Source organism: Salmo salar, chromosome ssa10 (genome assembly GCF_905237065.1).
Source record: "Salmo salar chromosome ssa10, Ssal_v3.1, whole genome shotgun sequence".
NCBI lineage: Eukaryota > Metazoa > Chordata > Actinopteri > Salmoniformes > Salmonidae > Salmo > Salmo salar.
In genome coordinates, this window is record NC_059451.1 from 116,757,468 (window position 1) to 116,773,041 (window position 15,574).

General features: G+C 43.0%; 2 protein-coding genes across 2 annotated transcripts; both read right to left on the bottom strand.

The window, feature by feature from the left end:
• Positions 1–266: 266 nt before the first annotated feature.
• LOC106561674 (potassium voltage-gated channel subfamily A member 1-like) lies at positions 267–5,975 on the bottom strand. Its single transcript, XM_014125857.2, has 2 exons — positions 5,322–5,975; positions 267–4,885 (listed from the first exon to the last, which is right to left on the bottom strand). Exon 2 carries the CDS (start codon positions 4,621–4,623, stop codon positions 3,145–3,147), a length of 1,479 nt encoding a protein of 492 aa, XP_013981332.1. The 5' UTR covers positions 4,624–4,885; positions 5,322–5,975; the 3' UTR covers positions 267–3,144.
• Positions 5,976–10,854: 4,879 nt separating this feature from the next.
• On the bottom strand, positions 10,855–13,910 carry LOC106561675 (shaker-related potassium channel tsha2). Its single transcript, XM_045688473.1, is given in 2 exon segments — positions 10,855–13,664; positions 13,666–13,910. Coding segments are annotated over 2 exon segments (1,452 nt in total). The 5' UTR covers positions 13,897–13,910; the 3' UTR covers positions 10,855–12,443.
• Positions 13,911–15,574: the final 1,664 nt, after the last annotated feature.

Below are 15,574 nucleotides of genomic sequence, written 5' to 3' on the forward strand. Positions count from 1 at the left end.
CACATTCTTATTGGCAGACTCGACAGCCTTGGTTTCTCAAATGATTGCCTCGCCTGGTTTACCAACTACTTCTCTGATAGAGTTCAGTGTGTCAAATTGGAGGGCCTGTTGTCCGGACCTCTGGCAGTCTCTATGGGTGTGCCACAGGGTTCAATTCTCGAGCCGACTCTCTTCTCTGTATACATCAATGATGTTGCTCTTGCTGCTGGTGATTCTCTGATCCACCTCTTCGCAGACGACACCATTCTGTATACTTCTGGCCCCTCTTTGGACACTGTGTTAACTAACCTCCTACAACTCTCCTTCCGTTGCTAAATATGTGTACGTGACCAATACAATTTGATTTGATTTGATTTGAAACCAAACCACTTGTATTAACATGTTTTTCGAGAATCAGCCAGTCTATATCATTTGCTCTGGTCTACTCTGCTACTACAGATGTAGGGTCTTAATTTGAGCTAGTTTTCTACAGCAGGAAAATAATTTTGCAGCAACAGGAAATGTGGATTATAATTAATGGACATTTTTTTGTAAGGGTTGATACATTTTCCATTAGGGCAAATCAAATCTGACATTTTTAAAGCAGAAATTACAAACTTTAAAAGCCTTTTAAAACCTTGAATACACAACAAGTTTGCATTTCCTGCCACGCAGGAAAAGTATCATCAACAAAAGAGTGATCAAATTAAGATCCTACATCTGTATAGAAATGTTTGTTTGTTTTCTTTTTGGATTATGCATAGCTTGGAAGGAAAAGGGATAGGGTTAAGGGTGCTAGAGTATATTTTAAGTGCTTCTAACAATTCAGCATCTGGGCCTGTATTCACAAAGTGTCTCAGAGTAGGAGTGCAGCTCTAGGATCAGATTAGCCTTTTAGATCAGAATGAATAAGATTACATGGAAAATGGGGGACCTGATCCTAGATCTGCGCTCCTACTCTGAGGCACTTTGTAAGTGCTGGCCCTAGATGACCACAGCCTAGTCCACTAAAAGGCAATTTTTCATGTTGTGGAAGAAGTAAGCTCTGCTCTGCATCGATATAGCCTGCTTGCAGCTCTGCCTGGCTAGGAGTCTGGCTTCAGTTCTGCAGTGAGTTCTGCAGTAACCTCACTGAGGTGGACACGCAAGACTTATGGCACATAAATCAATAGCAACAATGCAATGCAAAGCAAATGCAAAGCAATGGATATTCCCTTTGGATTTGAAGTGGTGCATGGGTGAAGAAAGATAAAGCACAGGAGGGTGGTTGGTTCCAGGAAGAGCATAAGTGCATCATGAGGACAACAACTTGAGTTGTTCTAGAATCTTGTTCTAGAATCTTGGGTAAACTCAATCATGGGTCATGTTGGTAATGGACTTCCATGGTTGTTTTCACTGAACATTCTCTCACTGTATTAATAACCATCATCACCATCCACATCAATAACAGCATTAATAACAGCATTAATAACAGCATAATGCGGAAACAAGATCTTCTGCACCTGATCTGTTCAACATGTATTTATGTTGTAGGCTATATACACAGAGGCACTTTCACTGAGCCTGTTGCATGGTGAGAAGGGTAAAGGCACTAGCAACTAAAGTGCAAAATAATGATTTGCAATATTTATTAAACAAACGCTAATTTCATTAAAATTAGAGCTATTTCGATTGTTTTGTTTGTGAAAATAAACAAACGTCCCTAAATTTAGTGGTGAAATGGAAGACATGACTCATAATATGTTTACTTTTTCTTTGTTCAAAGAAGGTCCATGCACTGCACTATTGAAGTAATACTGTAATACTTGGTGCGTATTTATGAGAATATGCATTTTTGATAATAGGTATTTATTTTGCTTCTTTGATCGAGAACGTTTTAATTCTGAACCCCCGAGTTGGTTTTGGATATACTGTATTTTGTCACATTTCAGAAACGTTTCAGGATTTTTTTTTTAATTGCCCACGTTTCGTTTCCATGACAGTATTAGACACTATTCAGTGTCTGTAACTGCAACAAGCTGAATACTGACGTCATGCATTAGATATACTAGGATACACAGTATCTCGTCGATAGGCCGTAATGCAGGTTGCTTTTTCTCATGCTATGATCTTAGTTTAGTTACTGTTTCCCTTACGATTTTTAACATTCACTCCCTAGATTCTTCTAAACGATTAGCATTTTGAAATGAAAAACGATTTGAAACCAGTACTGCACTCTCAGTGAAACAAAAGCATAAAGGGGTGGAAGAATCGAATGAAGGCATAAGGGGGATGCAAATATCCAAAATATTTTTTTTTCTCCATTATTATGAGGTTATGTCTCATCACGCATGCCAATATCAACATGTATGGGGAGTTTCTAAACATGCTCATGTGAAGCTCTTTTGTTATATAATTCTGCTGTCTTGCATTTAAAGGGATAAAATCCCATTGAATCACTTAGTGATATCATAATTACAGCATCTTACTGCTGGAAAATAGCAGCATTGCGGATGTCCGTATCCTAGATCCTCCTCGTCATCATCCAAACCAGGAGATCAGTGATCAGTCTTTTCCCTGGTCGCTTTGCTGGATAGTAAATCCTTTGATGACAGAGGGGTAGAGGAGTAGCCTCTGACTTCAGGCGAGGCGTCGCTCGATCCGACCACTGTCTGACTGCTACAGATGCTGACTTGCGTCTCTCTCTGTCTCTCTGCAGGCAGCAGAGCGTATTTCTGATGCATTTTCTCCTGGATGCATTGTGCAACTTGCTGAAATGTTATCTGTAATCCATGCATAACATTTTAATTACGACGCCTGGCTTCGTCTGATAAAGACAGATATGTCCTCATGAGTGCTGTTGGTTAGTGTTCCTCCAAGGACGCCCGCATTTGCTTGTGCGTGTTAAATAGAAGTTGTTTCTTTTTTCTTTTTCAATACTTATTTAAAGGATCATTTTAGAATAATTAATTTACTCTATCTATATGTTATATTCTCTAGTAACAGCTTAATTTTCTTTTTTTCCCTGTAATAATTACTTTCAAATTGCTGAGCATGTTTGTTGTTGTAATGCTAGAACGCTTATAGGAGGCGAATGAAGCTTTCAGCCCTGATGGTCTAGTGCAGTTAACGGCAGTTAACGGCAGTTGATGTGACGGCATCATTAAAGTCCCATGGCGTCTAATTCTACACATCTGTAAGCAGCTTGCTTTTATTTACACAGTTTTGGTTGGCTATAGTGCAATTGCCAGTTCTGAGGTTTGCCTCTCTAAAGTTGTCGATGCTATTATTTATATCTCCATCAATCTCCATGTATTCTGATTTGCTGACAGTGGACGAGCTACGGCGACTAGAATTGCTTTCACTAATGTTTGGTTCACTAACGTTTAAGAGTTGGGCCTGCTCCTCTCCCTCGGTCTCCCTGTGGTAGAAGTAGTTGAAGTTGGACACAATGACAGGCACTGGGAGCGCAATCGTCAACACACCAGCTATGGCGCAAAGGGAACCCACTATCTTACCCCCTATAGTGACAGGCACCATGTCCCCATAGCCCACAGTTGTCATAGATACCACGGCCCACCAGAAGGCTTCTGGGATGCTGCCGAAGAACGACCCTTTCTCCTCGGCCTCTGCGAAATACACCGCGCTGGAGAACAGGATGACTCCGATGAAGAGGAAGAAGATCAGCAATCCGAGCTCGCGCATACTGGCCTTGAGGGTTTGTCCCAGGATCTGCAATCCTTTGGAGTGTCGCGACAGCTTGAAGATTCTAAACACTCTGACCAGACGGATCACCCTGAGGATGGCCAGAGATGTCGCCTGCTCCCCCATGCCCTCGTCTTGGTCTTCGGGGTCCTCAGCCAGCTCCGTGCCCAGTGTGATGAAGTAAGGAATGATGGCCACTATATCAATGATGTTCATCATGTTTTTGGAGAAGACCGCCTTGCTTGGACACGCGAAAAAACGCACTAACAACTCAAACGAGAACCAGATAATGCAAAGAGTTTCAATAATGAAGAAGGGATCGGTTAGGATGTTTGGTTTGTAGTAAAAAGTATGGTTCCCTACAGTCTTAAACCGACCCCTAGGGTCTTCTTTCAAGTCAGGTAAAGTCTCTAAACAAAAGATGACTATAGAAATCAGAATGACCATAACAGATACTATAGCAATCCCTCTGGCCGGACCCGAGCTCTCTGGGTGCTCAAAAAGCAGCCAGATCTGACGCTGGAATTCCTTCTCAGGTAAAGGACGTTCTTCCTCCCTGACGAAGCCCTCATCCTCACGGAATTTCTCCATGGCATCCACTCCCAACTCATAAAACTTGATCTCTTCCGAGAACATATCCAACGGGACGTTGACGGGCCTTCTCAGCCTACCGCCAGACTGGTAATAGTAGAGGATGGCATCGAAACTGGGACGGTTTCTATCAAAGAAATACTCGTTTCTCAGGTGGTCAAAGTAGCGCATCCTCTTCTTGGGGTTGCCTAGCAATGTCTCGGGGAACTGGGAGAGAGTTTTGAGTTGCGTCTCGAACCGCATCCCCGCTATGTTGATGACCACCCTCTCGCAGCAGTCGTGGTCTTCGTGGTCGGGGGGGTACGAGTCCTGCGGGTGCCCCGGCACTGCCACGGTCTCGTCCATGTTATCTCCTGCCACTACGGTCATCTTGTAGCTCGAATTCGGGAGCTCTGTTGCAGCAGGAGTTGTGGAATTCCGGTTGTCCGGTTAATCTGATTGAACAGGCGGCATTCAGGTTTTGGCAGGGTACAATTTCCTTCTCCACTCTTCTTCTTCTCCCCCTATTTCTTGTGCTAGTCCCCAGATAGGGGGGGGTATAACTTGCTTTGCCTCAGTGCGGCTCCACTGCGGTTCTGGCTGACTCAAGCATTGCTGCTCTCCGCTGCATCTGCTGCTGCTGCTGATGCCTCTGTCACACAGTCAGAGAGAAAAAAAGAGAAAATAACGGATCTAAGGAGCAGTGGAGATATTTGCTGGCTCAGCAATTTCTGCCATTTATTTATTTATTTGGCCTCTAGGCTACATTTCCTGTCTGTTTATTTATCAGCGTTTAAAGGGGCAAACTGTATTGTTTTATTGGTGATAATCTAGACATAAAGTAATCGACTATGCATATTGTAATTGACAGGGTTAAATGTTATATAATTGCACCACTTTATATGCATGTTTTGTCACATAACGCTGTTTGAAACTTGCCTCACGCAAATAATGAAGTGTTAAATACACTAAAAGTAACAGTCTATAAATGGCCTAATAGTAATAGATAACAAGAGCCTTGGAAGTATTCCTCTTGACCCTAACCCTCAAATGACAGACAGACAGAGTGCACCAGTTTCAATGCTTACCTCAGGATGATCGTGAAGGAATCCTGACGGAATGCGTCTTGTCCGCGACTCAGCACAGTCATTCAACGCTAGGACATCCGGAGAGTTGTTGTCATGTGTTAATACATTAACACTTTACGTTGCACCCCACCGCAACACATTGGAGCTTTCCTCTGCAGCGTCAGATCGCCCTGGTAGACTAAAACTCTCACGGCATCACTGTCTGAGCTGTTCGTCTCGGATAATTTAAATGTCTTATTTGTCTACATCTTGATCCTGTCGTCTCTTCTTCATATTCGATGTAAAATCACGCGGGAGTCAGAGGAGAAACGTGAAGATGGAAAAAAACGGAGAAAAAGTAACTATAAGCCGCAACGTCTGTAGCCGCTTTTGCGGTTGGGCACTTCGAACTGAACGGCTTATACCGCAGGAGAAAGTATTATTCTGCCGTTCAGAGGGGAGATACATTAAGGGGCAATAAGCGAACCCTTGCCATTTTCAGACATTACCGCATCAGCAGAAATGTCCTGTTACTAGTAGCCTAGACAAGATGACGGGCATTCTGGGATGTGATTTACCTCGAGCCGGCACACTGTTAAGAGGGAATGGAGACTGGAGGTGCTTAAATAGAGGGAGGAATCGATTATAGAGTGAGGAATCGATTATGTGAAGAGAGAATCAGTTCATAATAATGGTTCAGCATATTGTTGTTAGGTATTTCACATGCAAGGAGAGTGGAGGTGGAGAGAAAGTGGAGTGTGTGTGTGTTTGAGTTTGAGGGTGGTGGGGCGGGGGTGAGCGTAGGAGAGGGAGGGAGGGAGGGAGGGAGGGAGGGAGGGAGGGAGGAGAGCGCGGTTCGACGCAATGCAGACCGGCTATACTAAAGCACGCTGCCACGAGGTCTCTCTACACCACAAAAGCAAGAGCATTGTGTGTGCCAGCATTGGCGTAATATCTGCTCTTCTGAAGGAAGGGTTATGAGCCAGCCAGTACCTTAATCATTATTTCCCAACCAATCAACAATGGTCCCTAATGATAGGCTACTGATAAACTAATATTTTATAACTTAAACTACAGTAATTAATTCATACAGTTTACATGTTTCTCTCTCAACTTCGCAGTTGTTCATACTCTCTTCTCAGCTCAATTCTGTGAGTGGCCACTGACCGGAAAGAGCGGTTGCGGTACAGACCATTTCAGCAGGAGTGCCTGTTTCAGCACCACGGACAGCGGTCTCGAGCAGCGCGTCTCCGAACAGAGCGCGCTCGACCATTATCCTGACCACCTACCCCCTGCCCTTCCTAGTGCATGGCGCAATGTTATGTTGTTCTTACGGTCAATCTAATCGATAGGACTAATTGAAAATAGGCACGTCACTGTTTTAAGATAGATCTGTGTCAGGTTGCAGTGAGTTCATTTAATTAACTTTTTATATTTTTTATTTTAGAAGGCTTGCATTAGTGAATGTTAGGAGTTGTCTGATCATTTATAAGCGAATAACTAACTCTTTCGTGTCATCCACGATGATTTTGTGAAATTGTCTTTTGTTATGTGTGTTTTTAAAATTGATTTAATTAACATACCAAATTCGAATTTGAATATCTAGGGTCATTACTTTTGGATCTTATGGATGAAATAAACTGAATAAACAAAAAAGACATGATAATTTACAAAGCATGATTAATTGTACATACTGTAGAAGTAGGCCTATAGGCATAAATACACCAATGGCCATGTGCCAATGTAGCCAGCAGATTAAGCTAATTGTATCAATATCCCACAACTTAATATTTATTACCACACATTGTAATTTCATCACATCTGTGTAGCTTTATCGATATATCCATTAGGAACGAGTCTAGGATTAATGCTACAACTCAAATAGTGTTCTGTAGGCCTAGTATTAAAATGTAAAACGCGTTTTGGGAGTTAGGTCACCTATTTCATTCGAAATTACAATTGTAAATCAACAATATCCTTTTTAGATTGTTACAGTCAACTGGGCACTCAACAATAAGGAAGGCAGCTATGGACATGATCCATTGACAATCCCTTGATAGAATATCATTAATAAGAAATGGACCGTATTCCCAACCCTCCCTCTCTGCACAACACATCTCCATGACACTCTCTCCGTGATATTACCATTACCTAATCACTGACATAGTATTACAGGATCAGACAGATGTATAATACATTGTATTGTGGTTGTTATAAAGCACAAAGCACACATCTGACAACAGCATCACTGTATGTGACATATGAGAATGGAATTGGGAGTAATTGGAGGGATCAAGCCCACTCACTGTAAAGCTCAGCTATGTAGGTACCATTGTGCTTAACACTCCAAACCATAAATAATGTTACAGAGACGGAAGCCATCTTATAGGTGTTCTCTTACACTATTCTCTTTCCTCTGGATCTCTCTATCTCTCTCTCGCTCTGTCTCTCTGTCTCTCTCTCCCTCTCTCTCTCTCTGTCTCTCTCTCTCTCTATCTCTCTCTGTCTCTCTCTCCCTATCTCTCTCCCTCTCTCTCTCTCTCTCTCTCTCTCTCTCTCCTCTCTCTCTCTATCTCTCTCTCTCTATCTCTCTCTCTCTCGCTCTCGCTCAATTCAATTCAATGGGCTTTATTAGCAAGGTGAACATATGTTTGTTGACATTGCCAAAATAAGTCAAATAGATAATAAATAAAAGTGAAATAAACAATATTTAAATTAACAGTAAACATTATACTCACAAAAGTTCGAAAGGAATAGAGACATTTCAAATGTCATATTATGTATATATACTGCTCAAGAAAATAAAGGGAACACTTAAACAACACATCCTAGATCTGAATGAAATAAATAATCTTATTAAATACTTTTTTCTTTACATAGTTGAATGTGCTGACAACAAAATCAAACAAAAATAATCAATGGAAATCCAATTTATCAACCCATGGAGGTCTGGATTTGGAGTCACACTCAAAACTAAAATGGAAAACCACACTACAGGCTGATCCAACTTTGATGTAATGTCCTTAAAACAAGTCAAAATGAGGCTCAGTAGTGTGTGTGGCCTCCATGTGCCTGTATGACCTCCCTACAACGCCTGGGCATGCTCCTGATGAGGTGGCGGATGGTCTCCTGAGGGATCTCCTCCCAGACCTGGACTAAAGCATCCGCCAACTCCTGGACAGTCTGTGGTGCAACGTGGCGTTGGTGGATGGAGCGAGACATGATGTCCCAGATGTGCTCAATTGGATTCAGGTCTGGGGAACGGGCGGGCCAGTCCATAGCATCAATGCCTTCCTCTTGCAGGAACTGCTGACACACTCCAGCCACATGAGGTCTAGCATTGTCTTGCATTAGGAGGAACCCAGGGCCAACCGCACCAGCATATGGTCTCACAAGGGGTCTGAGGATCTCATCTCGGTACCTAATGGCAGTCAGGCTACCTCTGGCGAGCACATGGAGGGCTGTGCGGCCCCCCAAAGAAATGCCACCCCACACCATGACTGACCCACCGCCAAACCGGTCATGCTGGAGGATGTTGCAGGCAGCAGAACGTTCTCCACGGCGTCTCCAGACTCTGTCACGTCTGTCACATGTGCTCAGTGTGAACCTGCTTTCATCTGTGAAGAGCACAGGGCGCCAGTGGCGAATTTGCCAATCTTGGTGTTCTCTGGCAAATGCCAAAAGTCCTGCACGGTGTTGGGCTGTAAGCACAACCCCCACCTGTGGACGTCAGGCCCTCATACCACCCTCATGGAGTCTGTTTCTGACCGTTTGAGCAGACACATGCACATTTGTGGCCTGCTGGAGGTCATTTTGCAGGGCTCTGGCAGTGCTCCTCCTGCTCCTCCTTGCACAAAGGCGGAGGTAGCGGTCCTGCTGCTGGGTTGTTGCCCTCCTACGGCCTCCTCCACGTCTCCTGATGTACTGGCCTGTCTCCTGGTAGCGCCTCCATGCTCTGGACACTACGCTGACAGACACAGCAAACCTTCTTGCCACAGCTCGCATTGATGTGCCATCCTGGATGAGCTGCACTACCTGAGCCACTTGTGTGGGTTGTAGACTCCGTCTCATGCTACCACTAGAGTGAAAGCACCGCCAGCATTCAAAAGTGACCAAAACATCAGCCAGGAAGCATAGGAACTGAGAAGTGGTCTGTGGTCCCCACCTGCAGAACCACTCCTTTATTGGGGGTGTCTTGCTAATTGCCTATAATTTCCACCTGTTGTCTATTCCATTTGAACAACAGCATGTGAAATTTATTGTCAATCAGTGTTGCTTCCTAAGTGGACAGTTTGATTTCACAGAAGTGTGATTGACTTGGAGTTACATTGTGTTGTTTAAGTGTTCCCTTTATTTTTTTGAGCAGTGTATATACAGAATTGTAACGATGTGCAAATGGTTGAAGTACAAAGGGGATAATAAATCAACATAAATATGGGTTGTATTTACCATGGTGTTTGTTCTTCACTGGTTGCCCTTTTCTTGTGGCAACAGGTCACAAATCTTGCTGCTGTGATGGCACACTGTGGTATTTCACCCAATGGATATGGGAGTTTATCAAAATTGGATTTGTTTTCGAATTCTTTGTGTATCTGTGTAATCTGAGGGAAATATGTGTCTCTAATATCATCATACATTTGGCGGAGGTTCGGAAGTGCAGCTCAGTTTCCACCTCATTGTGTGGGCAGTGTGCACATCGCCTGTCTTCTCTTGAGAGCCAGGTCTGCCTACGGTGGCCTTTCTCAATAGCAAGGCTATGCTCACTGAGTCTGTACATAGTCAAAGCCTTCCTTAATTTTGTGTCAGTCACAGTGGTCAGGTATTCTGCCACTGTGTACTCTCTTTTTAGGGCCAAACAGCATTCTAGTTTGCTCAGTTTTTTTGTTAATTCTTTCCAATGTGTCAAGTAATTATTTTGTGTACACGGAGAATCATTTTGCAGTCTCAATTTGGTGTTTGTCCCATTTTGTGAATTCTTGGTTGGTGAGCGGACCCCGGACCTCACAATGATAAAGGGCAATGGGTTCTATAACTGATTCAAGTATTTTTAGCCAGATCCTAATTGGTTTGTCAAATGTTATGTTCCTTTTGATGGCATTGAAGGCCTTTCTTGCCTTGTCTCTCAGATCGTTCACAGCTTTGTGGAAGTTACCTGTGGTGCTGATTTTTAGGCCGAGGTATGCATTGTTTTTTGTGGGATCTAGGGCAACGGTGTCTAGATGGAATTTGTATTTGTGGTCCTGGCAACTGGACCTTTTTTGGAACACAATTTTTACTGTCAGGGCCCAGGTCTGACAGAATCTGTGCAAAAGATCTAGGTGCTACTGTAGGCCCTCCTTGGTTGGGGACAAAAGCACCAGATCATTAGCAAACAGTAGACATTTGACTTCAGATTTTAGTAGGGTGAGGCCGGGTGCTGCAGTCTGTTCTTGTGCCCTTACCAATTTGTTAATATATATGTTGAAGAGGTTGGGGCTCAAGCTGCATCCCTGTCTCATCCCACGGCCCTATCCCCCCCCAATTGGGAGGATCTGTAGTTAATATAAAAACTAAATAATGAGGATTTATTTATTTAAAAAATATAGTTCAAAAGTTACAATCTTAGAAAAATAGAAATAGACCTTTCATTAACATTTTAGAGAACAATTGATTTCTCTTTACATGCAGACATAATTCAGATTCCTATGGGCAAGTTATTTTAACACCAGTGATTCCTTCCCAAGGACCATTTACAGCTAAATCTGAATTTGTGTGCAATAAATAGTTATATAAAATAAAGGACTACACAAATAGTTCCTTCAAAATTTTCCACAAAGGCACACAGAGCAAGGCATGTTCGCATTTAGATTCTGAGCTGAGAACATAAGGTTAGCATTTCAAAAAAAGGCATATTTACAACAATATATTACAGGATATCTACACAGTAGTCATTTCAGTTCATTGAATACATTGCAAAGTACATTGAAAGGTTCATTGAACATTCAGATTGGTAGTTTTTTCAAGGCACTCTCCATTTGATAATGTAGCAGCACCTGTCATCTCACATTGCTGGCCAGTAGTTCATGGGACAAGTGTGTGATGTTTGTTCACTATCTTGACTTTTCCAGTTACAAATATATATGGAATTGCTTGCATTTTCTTTCAAGTGTAGCAGAAAGGCAAGGCTCTTTGATCTTGTACCCTACAAGTAGAAAGAAGATAATGCTTTTTTGTGCGGTTATATTCCATCACTTCAATCCAGAATGTTCCTAACAAGCTTGTTAGGGACAATGTATGTATAGTCATGAGTAAATAATACACACACTTTGATCATCAGCAATGTCTTGCACACTGTTCAAAGAAGATAATGCATTGACTTGTTGCACCCTCGACAACTACTATGATTATTATTATTTGACCATGCTGGTCATTTATGAACATTTGAACATCTAGGCCATGTGCTGTTATATTCTGGCTGTTATATTCTGGCTGTTATATTCAGCCAGAAGAGGACTAGCCACCCCTCATAGCCTGGTTCCTCTCTATGTTTCTTCCTAGGTTTTGGCATTTCTAGGGAGTTTTTCCTAGCCACCGTGCTTCTACACCTGCATTGCTTGCTGTTTGGGGTTTTAGGCTGGGTTTCTGTACAGCACTTTGAGATATCAGCTGATGTAAGAAGGGCTATATAAATACATTTGATTTGATTTGTTCAGATAACCTAAATAGCGGTTAGAATTTTTGCCTTAGAAGCGTCTGCTAAACGACTGCGTTTCAACCACACAGTGGCGCTCCGAGTTCAGAAATTCTATAGGCTATGCAAAAGAAACCCAGTTCTAAAAATTGTTGTGGTGATAAAGCTATAGGCCTACTGAAGGTGTCAAACAAATTAATTCCAGCTATTTGAAGATTATATGACAACAAAAACACTGAGTAATAGCGTGAGTAAAAACGCGCGCAAATATTCAAACATGCACATAGGGCTGGCACTGACCTGGCATTACTGTAACGAAGCTATAAGCCTACTGTAGGTATCCAACAAATTAATTCAAGATATTTGAAGATTACATGCCAACTAACAGCGTGCGTAAATGCGCGTTTAATAAAGTACTCAGGGGCCACTCACGGAGACAGTTTTTCCTGCTCAACTAGGCCGATGCTTGTTTTTCATACATCCGTCAGCTTGCCAGTGTAATGTTCAAATGGGTTGACGTTTGTTAATCTGATAGTCTCGCAACAATTCTCTTCCATGTACTCTGATTTGGTGAGGGACTGTCTGCTGTCGCTGGTCGATTTGAACTCTCCGAACGAAACGTTCTGTTGACCACAAGTCACGTGGGTATACACCGCGGTTTCCTCGTCATTACGCTCTCTGTGATAGAAGTAGTTAAAATTGGACACGATAACAGGGACAGGTAGGGCTATGGTCAACACTCCTGCGATGGCACACATAGATCCCACTATTTTGCCACCAATAGTAACCGGGCACATGTCTCCATATCCAACCGTAGTCATGGACACCACCGCCCACCAGAAAGCGGCGGGGATACTTGAGAATCCCGATTCAGGGTCGTCTGCCTCTGCAAAGTAAACGGCGCTGGAAAACAGAATAACCCCTATGAGAAGGAAGAATATCAAAAGCCCGAGTTCGCTGATGCTGGCGTGGAGTGTCTGGCCCAGAATTTGGAGACCCTTGGAGTGCCTGGAAAGTTTAAAAATCCTGAACACTCGAACCAAACGGATGACTCTGAGTATGGCTAACGACATGGCCTGCTCGCTTCCTGCTCCCTGTTGCTCTGCTAGTTCCAGGCCAAGGGTGATGAAATAAGGTGCAATCGCTAAGATATCGATGGAGTTCATTGCGTTTTTGAAAAAAGCCGGTTTGCTAGGGCAAGATAAAAACCTGACGAGAAACTCAAAGGAAAACCACACGATGCAAAGTGTCTCCACCATAAAAAACGGATCTGTGAATAGATTGGGTTTTTTATGGAGAGTAGTCCCATTCGTGGTAAGGCGATTACTTAATGGTGTGCCTGCGCTGGTATCTTCCCTGAACTGTGGTAAAGTCTCTAGACAGAAGATCGCAATGGATATTACAATCACACTGACTGATACGACAGCGATCATCCGGGCAGGCCCTGAGCTCTCCGGGTACTCAAACAACAGCCACATCTGGCGCTGAAACTCGTTGTCAGGCATCGGACGTTCCACCTCTATGATCATACCTTCATCTTCTTTAAACATATCTATGGCTTCCTCTTCAATTTCATAAAATGTCATTTCTTCCATGAAAATGTCCATGGTAACGTTGACAGGTCTCCTAAGCTTTCCTCCAGACTGGTAATAATAGAGGATGGCATCAAAGCTGGGTCTATTCCTGTCAAAAAAAGTACTCATTTCTCAACGGATCGAAAAAGCGCATCCGTTTACGTGGGTCTCCCAAGAGCGTGGTGGGAAAGCGCGACAGGGTCTTCAGTTGAGTTTCGAAGCGCAATCCCGAGATGTTAATGACGACCCTCTCGCTGCACTCCTGATCTCCCCGCTCCGCGTCGCAATCATCCTGGTAGAGGGGAGAAACTACCACAGTCTCGTCCTGGTTCTCACAGGACACAACAGTCATCTTTTACCTTTCTCAATGGTGTGGAGGTCACTTTCTCTGTATTTTTTTTTTTTTACTGCCCAGGAAAAGTTTGCTTCTTGATGGTTTCCTCCATTTAAATTCATACACTTTTTAGTTGCAGAAGGTACTGACATCTAATCCAGGGAGTCTACTTGCTACCGTTGGCTGTCTACACTGATGCTGATCATATTCACACCATTTTAAACTACCAGATGCCTTCCCCAGGTTGACTGACGTGATGACACTTGCTGCCCTGCTCACTCACTGCTCTCCCTGTGACATGTTGTTAAATCTAACTCAACTAGTAAACACCTATTACACTTCTTAAAGTTTCCTCAACTCAGGACTTGCAGTGTTGATCAGTTCTCTAATATCATATTTCAGACAAACAAATCACAGCCATAATTTTTTTGAAAGGACTGTCCAAGTGTCCTTTAGTTAACCTTATAAACTGTATTCCCTGCCTACACAAAAAAATCATAACTCTGTAGATTTTACAAGGTATTTTTTTCCTGTTGCATTTTGAATGTTTGTTACCAATCTGAAATAACCACAGGGGTTCTAAAGCAGATTACTAGGGGCTCTAAACTAAAGCAGAAAGCAGAGTGTAAAGCCCCAGCTTCACATATCCAACCAGGGGCCCTCCTGGACCGGGCCAATGGAAACTGCTAGCTTGACTGACACCTGAGCACCCACAGTGGATAACGTCTTCAGGAAACCTCAGCCAAAATATCCCCCCCCCCTATTCCCAGCACTTAAAGGGTTCCATTTTACAACTTGGAGCAGGGGGGCCTCTCGCAGAAATGTGACCTAGCATTTGGGTCCCAGAGAGACTGGGGGTATAAAAAAACAGCTACATGTATGCTCACCCCAATTATAGTGTAACCTCCACTCAGACCCTGTTGCCTCCGTAACAGTAGGCCTGGAACGGCTCGCTAGTGGTTTGTAAGAGAGGTGAGAGAGATAGTGAGAAAGGTTGAATGACACTTTCCGTGCTGCGTTCGGTGCCCATGTCGTCCTAATAAGAACCACTGATTCTGAATCGAACTGGACGAGGCCTGTAAGAGGAGAAGTAGTCAAGAGTTTAGCTCCCCAAATTTAGATTTTAATATCCCCTGAGATTGGATGTAGGCCTAAGTCAAAAGCAGTTGTGCATTAAAGTGCACCATGTTTACAGTTTAATATGTTCTGTAAGTAACATGTGGTAAGCAGCGTTACATACCTCTACAATTAAGAATGGCTACAACCCTCTAAGGGAGAGTTTTCTTTTTTGTTTGTGTCATGTTCCTAAAAATGAGTGTAGGGTAGGCCCACACTGTAAATACATCTCTCTCTTACACAACATTGTCCATCAACTTGGAGCTCCGGTTTCATATGCTTCACACATGATGTACTTTGAAGACTGTGAGAAATAATCCGAAACAAGATCAACAATCTTTCCTAGGAACACAGTTGATTAATGTCTGTGTCAAAACTGAAGCACCAAACCCAAGATAGGCTATGCATCTACACTCCACAAGGGAACCATTTTTTGATGCAATAGCCTATGTACCCAACCCATGCTAACAGCTTGCTAATTGATGGCCAATGAAGTTCACTTTTGTGGTGATCAAATGTTTTGTGAATGGGTGACCATGAACATAGTGGACACAGCTTAACTGCCCCCTCTATCTATACA